We start from the raw sequence: 19,106 nt of genomic DNA on the forward strand, positions 1-19,106 counted from the left end.
AATAATGCGGATATAAACAATTTCTAGGCTTCTTATTATGCTTCACCATTTTGAAAAACTTTAAATAAAAAGTCCAATTTACAATTCAGTTTTAAGTAAATTTCAAATAACTGCTTTCATGTATTTCATAATGAAAATGCCAACAGGTGACATTAAATGTGCAAAAATATCATCTCTATATCGTACAAAACACAAATTGTAGGGGTTTTCCTCCCCTTACATTGCCATTTAGAACTGGCAAATCAACTGTTAAAAGATCGAGTCGCACTGTTTGGTTTTATATTCAACAATATTGAATACAAAATACTTTTATTTGCGTTTTAAGATCTTTAATTTGTGTACATTAAATAATTCGTCAAAACCGCCAAAATAATAAAATACAGTGGACTGTATTGTTAACAATTTATTATGAATAAAACTCTGCCTAAACATGATGTGATCTATTCCAGATTTCAGATGCAAATTCAAGAACAAAAGAAGAGTTTATGTAGTAATTAGCTCTTTCTCCACCAGTACGCTATCTTACCTCTATGGTCTGCCTGTGGTCACCTTTTAGACAATGACGGCAGTTTCCTGGTAATTAGGACACCTTTGAAGGCTTATAAACAATGAACTACACCCATTGTAACGGGTTGAAATGCCAGCAAATCACAGAGATCAGTGACAGACTATTTTTCTGCTGAAACTCGGTAGACATTATTGAAGCACTGCGACATTCATTCATTTTTTTAAAACCTATAAATTCAGACCCCTATTTCATGTGTGTTTAATCAATAAAATAATGTTATTTATTCTGCTTCTTGTTTTCAAATGCATTCTTCTTTGAACGCATATTTTTATTACGGTCAACTGTTGGATGGTAATATCCCACTTTCAAAATTCAAGTCTGGTCCCCCTTCTCACTGATGATCTGTTGTATTTTATCTATCTTGTTTTTCATTTGTTTTTAAGGAACACAAATAAATTTGAGGTCTATACCAATCACTAAAGCAAGAATTGCTTAGCTTTGCTTTCACGTCTTACACATAGTCCAAACATTTGGTGAATATGATGTTTTATTTACCGGGTACATTGGTATTTTCAGATCACTACATCGCAAGAACTGTAACTCTGGATGAACTCTGTCTAAACCGGCATTTTTCATCGGTCCCAAGTGAATCCGGTTTAGACAAGAGTCCACTGTATTTAGAATCTATGATAGTCAACTAACCTGTCTAAGGATTTTGAAAGCTATCTTGTGTTACGAAATCATAAAACCATCATAGGTTATGACATCACTATAGCAAACGCCATAGTGACATCATAGTTTACAAAGGTTTTATGATGGCTCGAAAATAGGGCCCTGGAATTTAAATCTAAAGCATGATCAAATATAGTTTGAACACAGAAAGAAGAAGAGGAGGCTGGTACTAGACAAATTCCCAATCCAACCAGTACTCCACAATTGGTACATTAAAGATTGTGTGCTATTTCTGTTAAGTTTATCAAGGTGTGTACAAAACAAAAACAAAATGCACAAACTGTGTGAATCAACAAAGATGTTCAAACAATAATTTGCCATACTGGGTTTTTTTTCGTTCATACGCCAGTGAACAAAAATTAATGAGCAAAGTACCAGATAATTCTTGTGATTAAATTTGAAGTTTGTTTTGTTTTGGAGCACATTGATTTATTAATCATCGGCTATTGGATGTCAAACATTTGGTAATTCTGACTCGCAGTCATTAGAGGAAATCCTCTACAGTTTTTTAATGCAGCAAGGGATCTTTTATATGCACTTTCATAAAAACAGGAAAACACATACCATAGCCTTTGTCCAGTTGTGGTACACTGGTTGGAATGAGAAAAAACCCAATCAGCTGAATGGATCCACTGAGGTGATTCGATCCTGCGATGCAAAAACCTCAACCGACTGAGCTAAATCCCGCTCCCGATTAAATATGAAACACACATTAATAAAAACATAAATAAGATCACATTTTATCTTGAATTTTATTATTATTATTATTATGTAGTTGTTGTCTGTTTTTGTTTCTAGAATAATAATGCTCAATAATACAAAGAACCAATAGAAAGTGATGTCATCAGAAGTGACACCTGACATAATTTTTATGTTTAATGAGAAAAGAACAAACTTGCATTGCTACAGCTGGTTCAAAGGATGCCTTTAAAGTATATTTATTTATTTATTTCAACTTATTTTCATGCTTATATCCAATTAAGGTTCAAGCACACTGTCCTGGGAACACATCTCAGCTATCTGGGCTGGCTGTCCAGGACAGTGGGTTAGTTGTTAGTAGGTTAGTGGTTATTGAGAGAGAAGAGGGTGTAATAGCCAAACACCTACCCATTGAGCTCTTAAGAACTCGCTCTGGGTTGGAGCCAGTATCGGGCTGTGAACCCTGTACCTACCAGTCTGTAGTCCGATGGCTTAACCACTGTGCCACTAAGGCCGGTTTTAAAGTATAATGCTTATAAGGTCATGGTTTGTGTCATCTTGTCTTTGATTAAATAGAAATATGATATAAAATATTATAAAACATAGGAAACATTCCTTACTATCACACACTTTCACATATAGGTGAAACACAAATACATGATTAGAATAAAATGTATTTACATTAGCATCTGAATACTTAATAAAAACATGATTACAGATAGATATTAATGTTTTACCAGTCATCAGTTTATCTATTCACATAGACAGTATGGAGCAGTGTACATTTGTCTAGTGATATAAAACTTATTATATATATAGAATAGTCAAAGAATTAACAGTAAAAAGACATGTATTTGTAAAGCTGAGATGTATCTGTGAATTTGAAAATCTTGTGACAAAGGGCATTGTCCAAAAGCATGAAGTGCATGTCTTAGTGACAGTCATCAGCCATGTGTAAACTGTGACTGTCACAAAAGAAACCACACAACAACTAACAAGCCCAACACAAATAACAATGATCACCGATACCATAAAAAATGTAATAGATACTCTCCTTAATGACCAAGTAATAAGTAGTAAAATTGTAGAAACTTTAATAAATAAAATAATTAATATATGGTAATTAATATTTAATTAAAATATTACTTAATAAGTAACACCTGGTTACATAATTATACAAAATGCCAGATTACTCTGCGACTTCATAAATTCTTCTGTTTGCATTTTCCGTAAGGACTGCGTTTGTGTTGTTTAACAACACCTCTAGAAGACAGTTATTTATTCATCATTGGCTACTGGATGTCAAACATTTGGTAATTCCGACATATAGTGTTGCAGAAGAAAGCCACTACATTTTTCTATAAGCAGAAAGGGATGTTTTATATGCACTTTCCCACATACAGGATAGCACAGGAACAAGAAGACATCTTGAGTAAAGATATCACTAACTTGCATGTCAATCTATTTCTCTTGCACAGGTACAGAAATAAAATATCTCTCAAATGAGGATATGACCAACTTGAGTGTCAATCTTATTTCTGTTGCACAGGTACAGAAATAAAATATCTCTCAAATGAGGATATGACCAACTTGAGTGTCAATCTTATTTCTGTTGCACAGGTACAGAAATAAAATATCTCTCAAATGAGGATACCGGGGTATGACCAACTTGAGTGTCAATCTATTTCTGTTGCACAGGTACAGAAATAAAATATCTCTCAAATGAGGATATGACCAACTTGAGTATCAATCTTATTTCTGTTGCACAAATTAAGGAATAAAAAATCTCTCAAATGAGGATATGACCAACTCGAGTGTCAATCTTATTTCTGTTGCACAGGTACAGGAATAAAATATCTCTCAAATAAGGATATGACCAACTTGAGTGTCAATCTTATTTCTGCTGCACTCGTACAGAAATAAAATATCTCTCAAATGAGGATATGACCAACTTGAGTATCAATCTTATTTCTGTTGCACAAATTAAGGAATAAAATCTCTCTCAAATGAGGATATGACCAACTTGAGTGACAATCTTATTTCTGTTGCACAGGTACAGGAATAAAAGAAGCCTCAAACGAAGACATGGCTAACTTGGGTGTGTATATTCCAGCCTTTGCTGTGTATTTCCGTCCCGCAATGTCAATTTCATACTGTGCGTCTTTCTCCATCACCCATTTATTCATGTATTTTTTCAACTGTGGTTTTCCATCCTCATCAAAGTCGCTAACGTAACCAAGACACACCATCTGGTCGAGTGTGAAGCCATAGCCACACGTTGTCGTCTGTCCCACGTACTTGCCGTTACGGTAAATAGGTTCTCCTCCCCATGGCCAGAGGTCACTGTGGACATCAAAGTCATCCAGTAAGAACTGAACAAATTTTTGATGAATTCCGTGGTCTTTTTGTTGTTGCAAAGCATCGCGGCCAATAAAGTCTCCTTTCTGAAAATGCAACAGAAATATAATTTGAGATTTATTAACATACTTACACATAACTGTTCCAACAGGTCAGGCCCAGCATACTGTACCTTGGACTGTTGCCTAGCCTTGAATATGTCACAGTAATTTTAAGAAATTGGTCGTTCACTGGAAAATGCATAGTCTACGACCACCTCATTTACAGAGTTGATTTGCATTGAAATTTCAGATCGTTCTGAAATCTGAACATGACTGGATATTTGTAACAGCATCAGTATGCAAGAATGTAGCTGCTTTTCTGTATGAGAATGAACTGGGAAAACTTTATAATATGTAAATTAAATGAAGAAATCATAAATGAAATATTGTTTATTTAAGATGTTTATCTAGAACCATGTATCATTCTTGAAGTTCTTGACACGTGGTAACCATGTGATCGAATTATCAATCTTAGACTTATTTCAATGCCTGATTTGGTCAAGTGACTAAAAGGAATTTGACTAAATAACTGACCATTTGAAAGTTAAAGTTTGCTTTGTTTAACAACACCAATGGAGTACAGTGTTTATTAATCATCGGTTATTGGAGGTTTGACCACTTGAATGATTTCACTTACGTACTAACTGGTTTGATAGACTGACTGCACTGCATGGTATTATAACAAGCATTTTGACAGTACTGCTAAAGCAATACATGTCCCCTACTGAATCTAAGAAGTTCAAGGACCATAACTCCGTCAAAAATGGTTAAATCGCCAGGAAAGTCAAACTAGATCTGTAACAGTACATGATAGAGCTATAAACAATATCTCAATGCTTTCTGAAAATAAGTCCGGGAATTTATTTTTTCATATCTCCTAAGTTCAAGGACCATAACTCCATCAAAAATGGTTAAATCAAATTTCAGCTGAATATCTCAAGGCATTCTAAAAGAAACATCCGGAAAACTATACATGGGACGGATGGACAGACAGAAAGATGGACAGACAGAAGGACGGAGATGAAACCTATAAACAGAATTATTACCACTCCATACTATATATACACTGTAAAAACTAAAGAGTGAACCAGCTAAAGCCAATGTATCTAAATTTAACAATAACTCATATTTACATCTAAGTTCACTCGGAACTCTCTACCACATTCCATGGGTGTTGTAAAAGTGTGGAGATCCAGTCCCCAGTAGGCAAAGAACTTTTCAATCCTCAAATGCCGCATCGCGTAGTACCCAGCATTCCTAGCTCCATAGTCCTTCCCAGCATGCATCAGAGTATCATACGTATGAAGGGCATACTGAAAAAAAAAGGCACACTCAATATTAGTTATATTTTTTTAGATCACATTTTTATTCAAGTCAGGAATACTGTTAGATTCAGTATCCTCTAGCCTCACACTGGTTATATGTGAAGATGGGGCTAGAACATACTTTGTGTTAAAAACTCTCAACTTTGAAATTTCTGATGATGTAAACAGTTGTTAAGTACAGTATTTGGATAAAATAAAAATAAATTCATACCCGCAATTAATATAATAGTAATAACAGACAATCCGTATAATTAAATATAGAACATACTTACCAATAATAACACTTAAGTTCATATTTTATTTTGAATTATTTTGGGAGTTCATAAAACCAATAACACTGAAGAAGACAAAGTACCAATATAAAGTGATGTCATCAGATATGAAGTTGCCTATGTTCATGCCAGGGGTGCAGAAATGGAAAATATTCAATTAGCCCGCCGGACCAGAAGCAACTAAACTTATTAGCCCGCCAGAATTTCTACTAGTCTGCCAGTCTATAGAACAATATATTATTAATAATATTATAATATACAGTGTCTTCACTTCAAATTATATAAAGAGATATATTGACAAAACATTATTAAGGACATTTGGTAAGTGATCAACATCACGGGCAAACCAAATCAAAAAGATAGGTAGACTGTCGGGCTGGTAGTTGCATTTTTTAACTCGTCCGTCAGAATATTTACTCGCATTTGGCTAGCGGGCGAGTACTTTCTGCAGCAATGCATGCCTTATGAACATTTGTGTTTACTGGATCAATGGGATGGCTTTAAATTGTAATTAATATCTAAAAAAACCCGTATTGTATGTTGGTGAAAGAGTACATATATAAGAATTTACCAATAGGGGTGAATGTACGTTAAAAAAAGAAGAAGAAAAAACCCCAGGACCTATCCTACCTAATTTTGTTCAACCCGTTCTCTAAAACACACAATTAGTCCTAACAAACAGGATATGATGACCATGTAGCTAACTGAATTAAATACTTTTAAGGAAATATTAAATGTGTATTTTCATGCAATATATTGTCAATTCCTTTAGCTGGTCAACTGTACTGCATGCCACCTAATCTTTTTTATTTCATTTCCATTTATTTTTGTGCTTATATCCAATTAAGGTTCAAGCACGCTTTCTTGGGCACACACCTCAGCTATCTGAGCTGTCTGTCCAGGACAGTAGGTTAGTTGTTAGTTGGTTAGTGGTTAGTGAGAGAGCAGAGGGTATCGTGGCCTTACACCTACCCATTGAGTCATTAAAACTCGCTCGGGGTGGGAGCTGGTACAGAGCTGCGAACCCTGTACCTACCAGCCTTAAGTCTGACAGCTTAACCACGACATCATTTTAAAAGATGAAGAAAAACAAAGGGAGATAACCTCTGCAGGAATGTAGAGAATAAAACCATCTTCTCCCGAGTGTGTCAGTCTCATTGCTCGAATACCGCTAGCACAGCCAACATCAATCTCCTGCAAATACATGGACAAACACTTTATAATAATGTTAAGTTTAATTATACATCAATAACCTTCACATCTTCTGAGACAAGCACCTGTTGTGGTTGAAGAGACAAGGACTGGGATGTGGTGGTGAAGTTGAATAAGAAAGAATTCAAAGAAGAAAAAGGAAAGGGGCAATGGGATAAAATAAATAAATAATAAAATAAATTTTAGTATCTGAAATGGCACATCAAATTACATGATACCTGGTACATCAAATTACATGATACCAGGTACATCAAATTACATACATCAAATTACATGATACCGGGTACATCAAATTAAATGATACCGGGTACATCAAATTACATGATGCCGGGTACATCAAATTACATGATACCGGGTACATCAAATTACATGATACCTGATACATCAAATTATATGATACTGGGTATATCAAATTACATGATACCTGGTACATCAAATTAAATGATATCGAGTACATCAAATTAAATGATATTGGGTATATCAAATTACCTGATACCTGATACATCAAATTACATGATACTGGGTACATCAAATTACATGATACCGGGTACATCAAATTACATGATACCGGGTACATCAAATTACATGATACTTGATACATCAAATTACATGATACCGGGTATATCAAATTACATGATACCTGATACATCAAATTACATGATACTGGGTACATCAAATTACATGATACCGGGTACATCAAATTACATGATACCGGGTACATCAAATTACATGATACCTGATACATCAAATGACATGATACTGGGTATATCAAATTACATGATACCGGGTACATCAAATTACATGATATCTGGTACATCAAATTACATGATACCTGGTACATCAAATTAAATGATATTGGGTATATCAAATTACATGATACATCAAATTACATGATACTGGGTATATCAAATTACATGATACCGGGTATATCAAATTACATGATACCGGATACATCAAATTACATGATATCTGGTACATCAAATTACATGATACCAGGTATATCAAATTACATGATACCTGGTACATCAAATTACATGATACCAGGTACATCAAATCTACAACACCATTTAAATAAAAAGTATCCAAGACTATTTTATTTCATATTTTTCTAACAAATATGGCTGCCATGGTAACTAAATTGGGAATTAATAAAAAAAATTAATTCAGAATATTTCCCCTGTAACTGTAAGTATTGAAAGTAGGCAGTATTTTTATCGAGAGGACAGTATATTAGTAATTGTAAAGCTATATTTCCATATATATATTCTTCCTGTCCATTTCACATGAAACTGTGAATTATCAAAATAATGTGTCTGTCATGTCCATTTCCACTCGATCCATGAACAGTGCATGATCCGTGTATGTGAGCTGAAATTAATTTTTGTAAATAGTTCATGGTCATTGATGCATGGAAACCTATAAGAAATGACATCATTCAGAAGAAAGCATCATCATCTATATGGGCAAGACATTTAAACTGACTGATGTTCTGTGTCCTTTCAAATTAATATGCACATGGGTATTGCGGATATATAGAAATGATCAATAAAGACAGATTAATGGATTTAAGCAATACAAAAGTTTCTTTTGTTTAATGACACCACTAGAGCACATTGATTAATTAACCATTAGCTAATGGATGTCAAACATTTGGTAATTCTAACATGTAGTCATGAGAGGAAACCCGCTATATTTTTCCTAATGCAGAAAGGGATCTTTTATATGCACATTCCTACAGACAGGAAAGCACACACTACGGCCTTTGACCAGTTGTGGTGCACTGGTTGGAATGAGCAAAACTCCAATCAGTTGAATGGATCCAGCGAGGTGGTTCGATCCTGCGATGCAAGCACCTCAGGCGAGCACTCAACCTGACTGAGCTAAACCCCACCCTTAAGTAATACAAATACAGGAAAATGTGCGTATGGAAAAGTAGGTTTAGCATGAAAAGTAAATGGTGGTGAAGGCTGTAGCATCTTTCAGAAATAGCAGCCCGTCACTTACTAATGAACACTCCATGTCTGGTCAGTGGTAATGCGCTCGCTTGATGCATGGTCGGTTTGGGATTGATCCCCGGCCCACCACGACTGGTACATCAAAGGCCGGGGTATGTGCTATCCTGTCTATGGGATGGTGCATATAAAAGATCCCTTGCTACTATTCGAAAACAGTAGCCCATGAAGTGGCGACAGCGGGTTTCCTCCCTCAATATCTATGTGGTCCTTAACCATATGTCTGACGCCATATAACCGTAAATAAAATGTGTTGAGTGTGTCGTTAAACAAAACATTTCCTTCCTTCCTTCTATGTCTGGTCAACATGCAGAGAAGTAAACTCACCTTGCAAGTCATGGCCTTGAAGTCAGATCTATCAGTTGAGATGTCAGTGACATCACCCAACAGCTGCTGAGCATGTGGACCAATCAGATTGATGCCCGAATACATGGAAGTGACATCACGCACCTGCACCGATCCATCTTCTGGCAGGTGGTGTCTGAGCCAGAACGAGGCTCGCGTCTGCTGGGTAGCAGGGCAGATCATGAAGAAACTGTGACAGAAGAGGAAATGATAATTTTCAGAATTAATTTCCAGACTATCCCATAAAATTAAATAACATGATACTGAGATACTAAAACATAAATAGATCTGTTTATTTTATCAAACATGACTGAGCGAAAATAATAAACCTATTGATTTTAACAAACATGATTTCGCAGAAATGAAAAAAGAAAATTAAACATACTACAGGACATTAACACTTAGGAGCAGGCCTAGTAAGATGGCAAATTGTGTCCAATCCTTTTCTTGTTTATGCAATAAAATATGTTTTCAATCAAAATTAACAATACCCATGCTATAACAAAGTCACAATCCTTAAAAACAAAGATTCTTTTTATCTAGGATATTAATTTTCACTGATACGCAAGTCTGTATATAGTTTTTCTTAAAAAAAACCCCACTATCAGGGAGTTAGGAATTGACAAAAGCAATCCACTCCAGAGCCCGTGCTTATAAAACTTTTAGAGTCCAGACTCAATTTCAAATGACGCCACACACATACAATTTGTATGCATGAGTTGTCATGACATTACTGTCTCAGACTATTAGAATCTCCAGTCTAGACTCTAAAGGTTTTAAAAGCACCAGGCCAGGAGTTTTCTTTTTGAGATTACTCACTAGTTGTCCTGCAAGCGAGCTATGCTGCAGTCGTTCTCAAAGCCTCCTGACTCATTCTGCATGCCGGTGTGAACAACAGTGCCGATGTCCTGGTCAATGTCATTGGAACAAATATATTGCAAGTATTCTAGTGCACCTGGTCCCGTTGACTGAAATTAATTAAAATAAAATAAATACTAGTCTGATTTAATGTACATATGTATATTTTAAAACTTTTGTGAGCTTTGTGGTCTATTGGACGGATAACCTGAAGATATTGGTTCAAACCCCCTTGAGGATGTCTCATTTTCCCAATTAATTTATCAATTTATCAATTTATTAATCTATTACCATCTTCTTATCATTCTCATCAGCTTACAAATAAAAAGAAAAAAGAGAGAAAAGATTCCCATTTCTCTTACGATATCAGTCTGTTTCGAACTGGTCAGTTTTCCCACACTGCCTTCTGAGCTGTCCACACCATCTCCTATATGAATCTACTTCCTCATGAGTGTGTTTCCTTGCAACTACTTGTATCCTTGTCCTCCGCTGCCAATAAAGATGGTCTGACCAAGGGCATTAACTACTGCTGGTAATAGAGGAATATAGAAAATGCTTGTAGGTGTCTGTAAATGCCAGAATTGATCCCTAGATGGGGCGAGACATAGCCTAGTGGTAAAGTGCTCGCTTGATGCACGGTCAGTTTGGGATCGATCTCCATCAGTGGATCTATTTCTCACTCCAGCCAGTGCACCACGACTGATACATCAAAGGTTGTGGTATGTGCTATGGGAAAGTAGCTTTACCATGAAAAGTAAATGGTGGTGTTGGCTGCAGCATCTTTCAGAAATAGCAGCCTGTCACTTAATAATGAACACTCCATGTCTGGTCAGGGGGCAAGACGTAGCCCAGTGGTAATGTGCTCGCTTGATGCACGGTCGGTTTGGGATTGATCCCCAGCCCACCACGACTAGTACATCAAAGGCTGTGGTATGTGCTATCCTCTCTATGGAATGGTGCATATAAAAGACTCCTTGCTGCTAATCAAAAAGAGTAGCCCATGAAGTGGCGACAGCGGGTTTCTGTGTGGTCCTTACCCATATGTCTGAAGCCATATAACCGTAAATAAAATGTGTTGAGTGTGTCGTTAAATAAACCATTTTCTTCCTTCCTTCCTGATCACTAGATACCCACTGAAGTGGTCAGACAAAGCCTACGTGTGTAGCAAAAGCTAGTGGGAAATAGTGTGACAAGGACTAGAATGTGGAGATGGACAGCAAAAGAAGTTAAAATATTGGGAGAAGCTGCTAGATGAAGCTGCTGAGAAGAGATGAAAGGTGGCAATGGGTTGAAAATAAAACAAAAACAATTCTGTTACTGTAAGTAGTTCTAGAATATGGGAAAAATGTAAGTTAACCAACTTTATTTAAAAACAGTTTTAAAGCTTAATATTTTAAACAGCTTAAATGGCAAAAACTGAAGTGTCAAACTCTTCTAAAACTATTGATAAAAATATAGGAATAATTTTTAAAACATTAATTTAAAAAAAAAGCAAAAAAAGAAATTTTGCACAATTATTTTTTTTTAGAGCAGATGGTTAATAACTATTTCTACTTCATTTATACAGGACATACAGTGCAGTGTTGGCCTTGGCTAATGGTGAATTCAATTGTGATTTATGGGACATGTGATCAATAGTTCCTAAATTGTAGGAGAAAATTAGAAAAAATTAAATAATACATAATCTATCACACATTAAAGGCACGGCTAGCTCTGGCACTTGCCAAATTTGCCAATTGCGAATTTTGAAAGCAGTTGGCGAATTTTATTTTAACTTGGCGAAATAATTTCATGTAATAACTGATATTTTATTAGAAAATAACTGGGTTTTTGCAATTTGTTAAGCTTCCTAGAAAATTTGGCGAAATTTTCAACTTACCCATAGCTAGTCCTGAAAGGTGAAAATTTTATCTTTCTAAAATAATAAAAGCTTATGGTAACTTGATTAATCTAGTCAAGAAGACATCATATCATTTCTTATAACAAAGACAATACTGCAGATGTGTAGATTACACTTGACTTCAAAAACAGATATCTATATGCAAATACAGTCAAACCCACTTATTTGCATACCCTCAGTGCAGCTGAATTATATGCAATTAACTAGGTTACTCGACAGTACCGACAGTACCAACTTTCACTTTGTATATTATTACCTTGATTTCAAACTTTGCGAAAGATGACATATCTATGAGACAGACTCTCTCCTTACAAGCCCAGTATTCCTCTTGAACTGATTCAAACCAGCTCGGTTTTCCCCATGTAAGTTTGAAGACCTTTTCATCAGCCATACCTACAAGCAAATCAGGGAATATTTTATTCAGTATTGCGTCGAGATTCACTACGCAAGTTTCAGATATCACTGCACAATTTTAAAACATTAAACAGTAGTTAATAAATTTTTAATTCACCAGAAATATTGCCTATAAAAATTTGAAACCAAATATTCCATGCAAATGACTAGGACCTGCTACATCTTCTTAATACAGCAAGGTATCTTTTATATCCATTGAGGTGGTTCGATCCTGTAGCGCAATCATCTCAACTGACTGAGCTAAATCCCGCCCTCTTGACTAGAATTAAAGACATGGCATATTAAATATATTCAGATCTGCTACCTAATGACATGTCTGACCCATTTTTTATTATAAAAACATTGTTACAGATTCAAACTAGCTCGGTGGTTTTCCCCATGTCAGTTTGAAACCTTTTCATCAGCCAAGTAAATGACGGGAAATAAAGTCACGGTGTATTAAACATTCAAACCTGTTAATAAACAACATTTCAGAACTCTTTTTAATTAATTATTAAAACATTTAAACTAGCTTGGTTTTTTCCCCCATGTTGGATTTGAAGACCTTATCCTCGGCCATACCTACTGGTTTACTGAGATGATAGTGTAAGTAATAACAGATTTGTGCACCTTCGTTCTGTGGACTGAACCACATTGCTCTTTCGTAAGCCATCGTTTCTCCAAAGTAAGCCCCAAGTCCTTCGAGGCGGGTGTGAAGTGGAGACGTTCTCAGCTTTCTTCCAGTCGCATACTCCACCAATGGGTAGGGCAGTCGGTAAAGCTTTCCTAAAAAAAGTTCAAATTTGTTTTGTTTAATGAAACCACTAGATGTAAAACCTTAAACATTCTACTGTTAATTGTAAACATAAAGTTACAGAGAAAAGAAAGCCAGTGCTACCACATATTCTACTATTACAAACTATTACAATCATTCAGAAAGAGATCTTTCATATGCACTTTCCCAAACAGGAGAGCATATATCATAGCCTTTGATATACAAGTGATGGAATACTGACTGGAATCATTTCAGTGGTGAATGAATGGATGGATGGATGGATGGATGGATGGATGGATGGATGGATGGATGAAATGAATGGATGAAATGAATGGAATGAATGTTTAGTAACACCCCTGCAAACATACCAAAAACACCCATTAGTTGTTGTATCAAACAATATTATTATTACATTATAAATGTCAGAGTAGTTAATAAAACTAATCAGATAACACAAAAACAGTCCTAAAAGTTCATTGTTTGGAGACACTAACCAACAATTTCTTTGACCCGCTCTCCCAGAAAGCGTTTGTTGTTGTGGAGACTGACAAATCTGCGAATATCGTGTGACCACATGTCCGTACTGGCCTTTCCATCAATGATCCACTCCGCCATGAATTTACCAGCCCCACCAGCAAACACAATGCCGTGGGAATTCATTCCCGCAGCCACAAAGTAGTTGTTTATCTACAATCAAATAAAGACACTTTAAAAATAATTTAATAAAATATTAAAAGATAACAGTGTGAAAACTAACAAACATGAGTTAACTTTACATGGTTGATAACACCATTAGAGCACATTGATTTATTAATCATCGACTATTGGATGTCAAACAAGTGGCAATTTCGACATAGTCTTAGAGAGAAAACCCGTTACATTTATCCATTAGTACCACGGCGAGGTGAAATAGCCCAATGGGCACAACGACGGGGATCGATCCTAAACCGACTGTGCATCAAGCAAGCACTTTATCACTGGGCTATGTCCCACCCCAACAGACAAGAAGACCGTTTTGGACTAGCAAAACTTAAGATTTTTAAATATGCTTCTTGTAAACACACACACACACACACGCACACACACACACACACACACACACGCACACACACGCACGCACGCAATATTTGCAACTTTCAAAATGAAGGTAATCTGAAGATCACTCCCCCTGTAATGGTGCTAGGTGATCATGTTATTACAAGACAATCAGATCATTTCCTAAACTTTTCCAGGAATGTGGGGTGAGGGGGAAGAGCAGGTGTGATCATTCATCTTTCTTGACAAAGATTGCACATGCAGCACACATATAAACACACACAGATATACATCATTAATTATTCACATGGGATATTTCTTAGCATAAAGGATTGCAGCAAACTAAATAAACAAGGATATTCATGAGTCATACACAATCAAAAGCTCACACGCTATTTGATATATTTATAAACTGGATTGACAACAATGCTACATTCAGCAGAATATGTGAATATTGTATTTCTGAAGAGCATTGATTTGGCAAAATAACCTGTGAACACAACTTGTGAACTAGGGTTGGATTTTCTGTCTCAATCGTCACAACTTGTGGAAAATAGGGCGGAACAAACACAAACTGGATTGGAAATTGGAATAACGGTGCAGATTGTTTATTAATCACCTGAATGCTCTCCTCTTGGTGAGGTCGTTTCCACAGTTTGGAACTTGTGAATTCACGATATTCACGAGCACCAAATGAACACAGCATTACTAGGTTTGTAAGTTCATATGATTTGTCAACAACTGAAACAAATGCTCACCAATGATGACTCGCCTAGAAGTATCCTGCCATCTGGCGTAAAACTCTCTGGTCCATTTAACAGCTGTCGGACTTGGGCATCCTGCATCTTTGGAATTCTATGCAAAATTTCATCAAGCAGGATTTCTGTAAAAAAACAAAGTGTATCATTACGAATAAGCCTCACAGCTCATGTCTGTCGCATCATATCGACTTCTGAAGTGCTCTAATAAGTGTAATGGTCAACATCAATTTCATGGATATGTAAAACCTGATATTGCCACACCAATTTACCATACTTATAAGTCACAAAACAATCAATTCCAATCATACTTTGTTTTTTACTGGATCATATGGCAGTGACAACCTGGTCATCACCTAGGAGATGCCAGTCATGTGTCTTTAAAATCAATAATACACTTATGTGTGTTATTAATGTGTGTTATAGTGAAAAAAAACTAATCAGCAATGGGTGTATAAGAATAATAGTTTCTGGCACGAGTGTCAAGAAAATCAATCCTTGGAGTGAGCTTTAACAAGCTCCAACAATTGATTTTCTTGAGACGAGTGTCAGAAAACCCATCTACAAAAGGACGAGTGCCAGAAATATTTTCTAGTTAAACAATTCTTATAATTTTAGTATAATTATTATAAAATTCACCGCATTTTATTTTGTACCGTGATGTCACTTCTTCTCTCAGCTGATATATGTTACGATATTAAAAGGAATGCATGATGTGTTATATTATGTGAAGTCACATACTACCTTTGCTTAGAGAATGACATAATCAACAGGTAGCAATCCCGTCTACCTCCTAAATGACGAGACTAATTGACCAATGAAAAGGGCGCATTACCATCATGGGGACTGTGTGTGAGACAGTTTTTCTAGCACGGCTACAGGTTGATTGAACTAGAATATTAATTATTGCTTACGGAAATGATCCCAGTCCTCAGTTAAAAGCTGAAATTCAAACTTCTCAGGAATACCTCGGTGAAAGACTGGTTTAGCCACTGGTTCAAAACCTCCTGCCAACAGACCTCCATTCCACTCACGTACATAAATCATACCATCAAGGTCACGGATAACTACAAAGAGTAGAGAGATTAATACCACCTGCATTGTTTAGCACTCATCATCGTTATAAAGCAAATCAAAACAAAAAACAAATGCTAACGGCCGTTTCAGATTGATCACATTGGGGGAGCAGGAAATAGGGAATTATTTTTATGTACACAAGCCACAAAATAAATATTATGCAAAGTAAAACAAAGTGGCCAGTCATAGGCATAAAATAATTATGGTGCCTTGCAAACCCCCAGGGCTCTATATTAACTTTTTAAGGCACCTGTCCTGTAGGACATGCAAAAAATAAAACTACCTGTCCCATCAGATATACCACATGTCCTTGTATATATATATATATTTTTTGTTTTGTTCAGTGATAGGGCTCATGTTTGATGGAGCAACTGACACAAGTGTCAGTGAAGTTGAACTCATCTATATTTGTTATGTCATCAATGGACATGTGTTGATTGATAAAGTTAAAAAATTAAGATCTGTTTTGTTTAACAACCTCACTTGAGCATACTGTCTGTTGGATGTTAAACATCTGATAATTCTGACACATCTTTAGAGGGAATCGGCTACATTTTTTCATTAGCAGCACTTTCCCAGACAGGACAGCACATACCACTGTCTTTGATATACCAGTCATTGGGCTGAGATGTGAGTCCAGAATAACAAGACTGATGGTTGAAACTTACCTGGTTGCATGTTGTCAACCCCCTCTATGGGTTTAGTCACCACGTAAAAGTGTTCACACGAATGAAGTGGTACCCTCACTTTTGGTTTTGACAGTTTACCAAGTTCCCGTGCCCACTGGAAAATCAAGGACATTATTATTATTTTTTTTAAAACACTGTCTAATAACCAAAGAGATAGGAAACTGCAGTTTTGTGCTAGTTAGAAAAGCATATTAAAACATACCATGGTTCATAAATTCATTCGTGTGTTTGATATATGAATGAATGAATGAACGAACAAATTCAAATTTGATAAATGAATGAACGAACAAATCAACAAATTCATTCATTCATTTATTCATTTCAAAATTCTGGAAATTAATTTTCCAAATTTATTTTCATTATAAATTCAAAAACATATAAAATTAATGTTGTTAATGTTATTCAAGACAACTGCCTATTTCTCATTTTAAATGAATTAAGGAAATGTGGAAAAAAAATCTCAGAGTGATTTGTTTTCCTTTTAATAATCCCCCAGCATATAGAAATGTAGAGCTTGTTTCTAACCTGTCCGGCACAGTTGACAAAGTATTCACATTGTATTGTTCCATGTGATGTCTCCACACCCGACACCTGAGGAGACTTATTCTTTGTCAAGACTTTATCAATCTGTACACCTTCAAATACTTTGACACCTACAAAAAACAACAAGAATTCTATGGCATTAAATGTCTCGCCTACCATAAACGTATTTCGTGTTGCTGATAACTGCATCCACAGATATTCATCTCAATGAATATTTAAAAAAAAAAAAAAATTAAACTTCAAATTTAATTAATTGTTTTTTTACATGCATTAAGATTTCACAAATGTAAGAACAGCATAAACCAAATTTCACTGATGTAGGACTAATAGTTTGTGAGAAATGGAGCTAAATCTAAAGCTTTAAAAAATTGAGCTAAATGCAAAAGTTGATGCTGTCGTCACTGAAGCAGCCCTTTTACTTTATAATGGTGAGACGAAAGGAGAAACTATACTAAAGTCAATGACAGTCACTTTTCACACCCTTGTTTTGGCTTCGTATACAATAAATATAACATATCTTACTGTAATTTCACTTGAAATCCATATTTCGTAAAAGGTACAATTTTTTAATCACAAAATTTTCTTCAAACACATTCAGGTGCATTAGTAACATTAAAATTTTTTTATTTCAATAACAATTTTGCGTTGGAATTTTTTCAACATTCTTAAAACGGAAACGTCATGTACCCAGTTAATGGTTATTATAAGGAGATGCAAAGTGACGTTATTGGAATACTGATGTCATTTAAATTAAAAATTAGTTATATTATTACAATGATTCACCACATTAAAATAAAAACTGGTTTACTAACCTTGACCCCTGTCAAATTTCTATAACAAGCAGACAACGTGAGGTAGGTATTTTTGTATTTTTCATAATTCTGAACAAAATATTAATTTTAAGTTTTAAAGAAATAAAAAGTACCTTTTGTCTAATAAATCATATAAAACAATTACTGTTGGATGTGTTTTTTATTTTTGATGTACGAAGCCAAAACAAGGGTCCAAAAAGTGACAGGTGTCGACTATAGTACAGTAAAACGTCATTATGTTGATTATGAAGGGACCAAACCAACCATTCCTGAATTTTTATTTCAACTGCTATGTCTAAAAAATGGACTGTTTTCCACAGGCTATTATTTTGAACCCTTGACCCCATTCCATGAAGCTATTATAGGGATAAGATCACCTTAAGTGCATAAGGTAGTCATGCACTTACCGGTAAGGTGATCTTAGTGCTAAGATTGCATCATGGAACAGGGTCCAGGGCTTGTGCTTATAAAACTTTTAGATTCCAGACTCAATCTCCAATGACGTCACACACATACAGTTTGTATGGCGTTGTCATGACATTAGTGTCTTAGACTCTGTTAGTGTCTTGAGTCTAGACTCTAAAAGTTTTATAAATACCAGGCCAGATCTTTGGTGAAACTTATGCCATAGGACAACTTTTAGACCTCAAGTTATTCTGGGCTCTCTAAATTATACAGGTAATATTTGACTGTATATTAAAATAAGAAAGACCTATTCTTAACAACCTATGTCATATTTTGCATGTCAGTTACCAAGTAACT

The 19,106-nt window shown here is 35.5% G+C and overlaps 1 protein-coding gene across 2 annotated transcripts in view; it reads right to left on the bottom strand.

Annotated features, from left to right (window-relative positions):
• Positions 1–2,595: 2,595 nt before the first annotated feature.
• The window catches only part of LOC121389370 (pyruvate dehydrogenase phosphatase regulatory subunit, mitochondrial-like), a 36,858-nt gene continuing 20,347 nt past the window's right edge, over positions 2,596–19,106 (bottom strand). For both annotated transcript variants that reach the window (XM_041520965.1, XM_041520966.1), the window contains exons 6-17: positions 17,515–17,642; positions 16,969–17,083; positions 16,138–16,290; positions 15,224–15,348; positions 13,925–14,117; positions 13,286–13,441; positions 12,519–12,655; positions 10,324–10,472; positions 9,487–9,694; positions 7,040–7,129; positions 5,472–5,651; positions 2,596–4,383 (exon numbers count right to left, since the gene is read on the bottom strand). In XM_041520965.1, the coding sequence (XP_041376899.1) occupies positions 3,976–4,383; positions 5,472–5,651; positions 7,040–7,129; positions 9,487–9,694; positions 10,324–10,472; positions 12,519–12,655; positions 13,286–13,441; positions 13,925–14,117; positions 15,224–15,348; positions 16,138–16,290; positions 16,969–17,083; positions 17,515–17,642 (2,042 nt within the window). In that variant the 3' untranslated portion in view covers positions 2,596–3,975. The remainder of the gene's footprint in view (positions 4,384–5,471; positions 5,652–7,039; positions 7,130–9,486; positions 9,695–10,323; positions 10,473–12,518; positions 12,656–13,285; positions 13,442–13,924; positions 14,118–15,223; positions 15,349–16,137; positions 16,291–16,968; positions 17,084–17,514; positions 17,643–19,106) is intronic.

Source organism: Gigantopelta aegis, chromosome 14 (assembly GCF_016097555.1).
Source record: "Gigantopelta aegis isolate Gae_Host chromosome 14, Gae_host_genome, whole genome shotgun sequence".
In the NCBI taxonomy this organism is placed as follows: domain Eukaryota; kingdom Metazoa; phylum Mollusca; class Gastropoda; order Neomphalida; family Peltospiridae; genus Gigantopelta; species Gigantopelta aegis.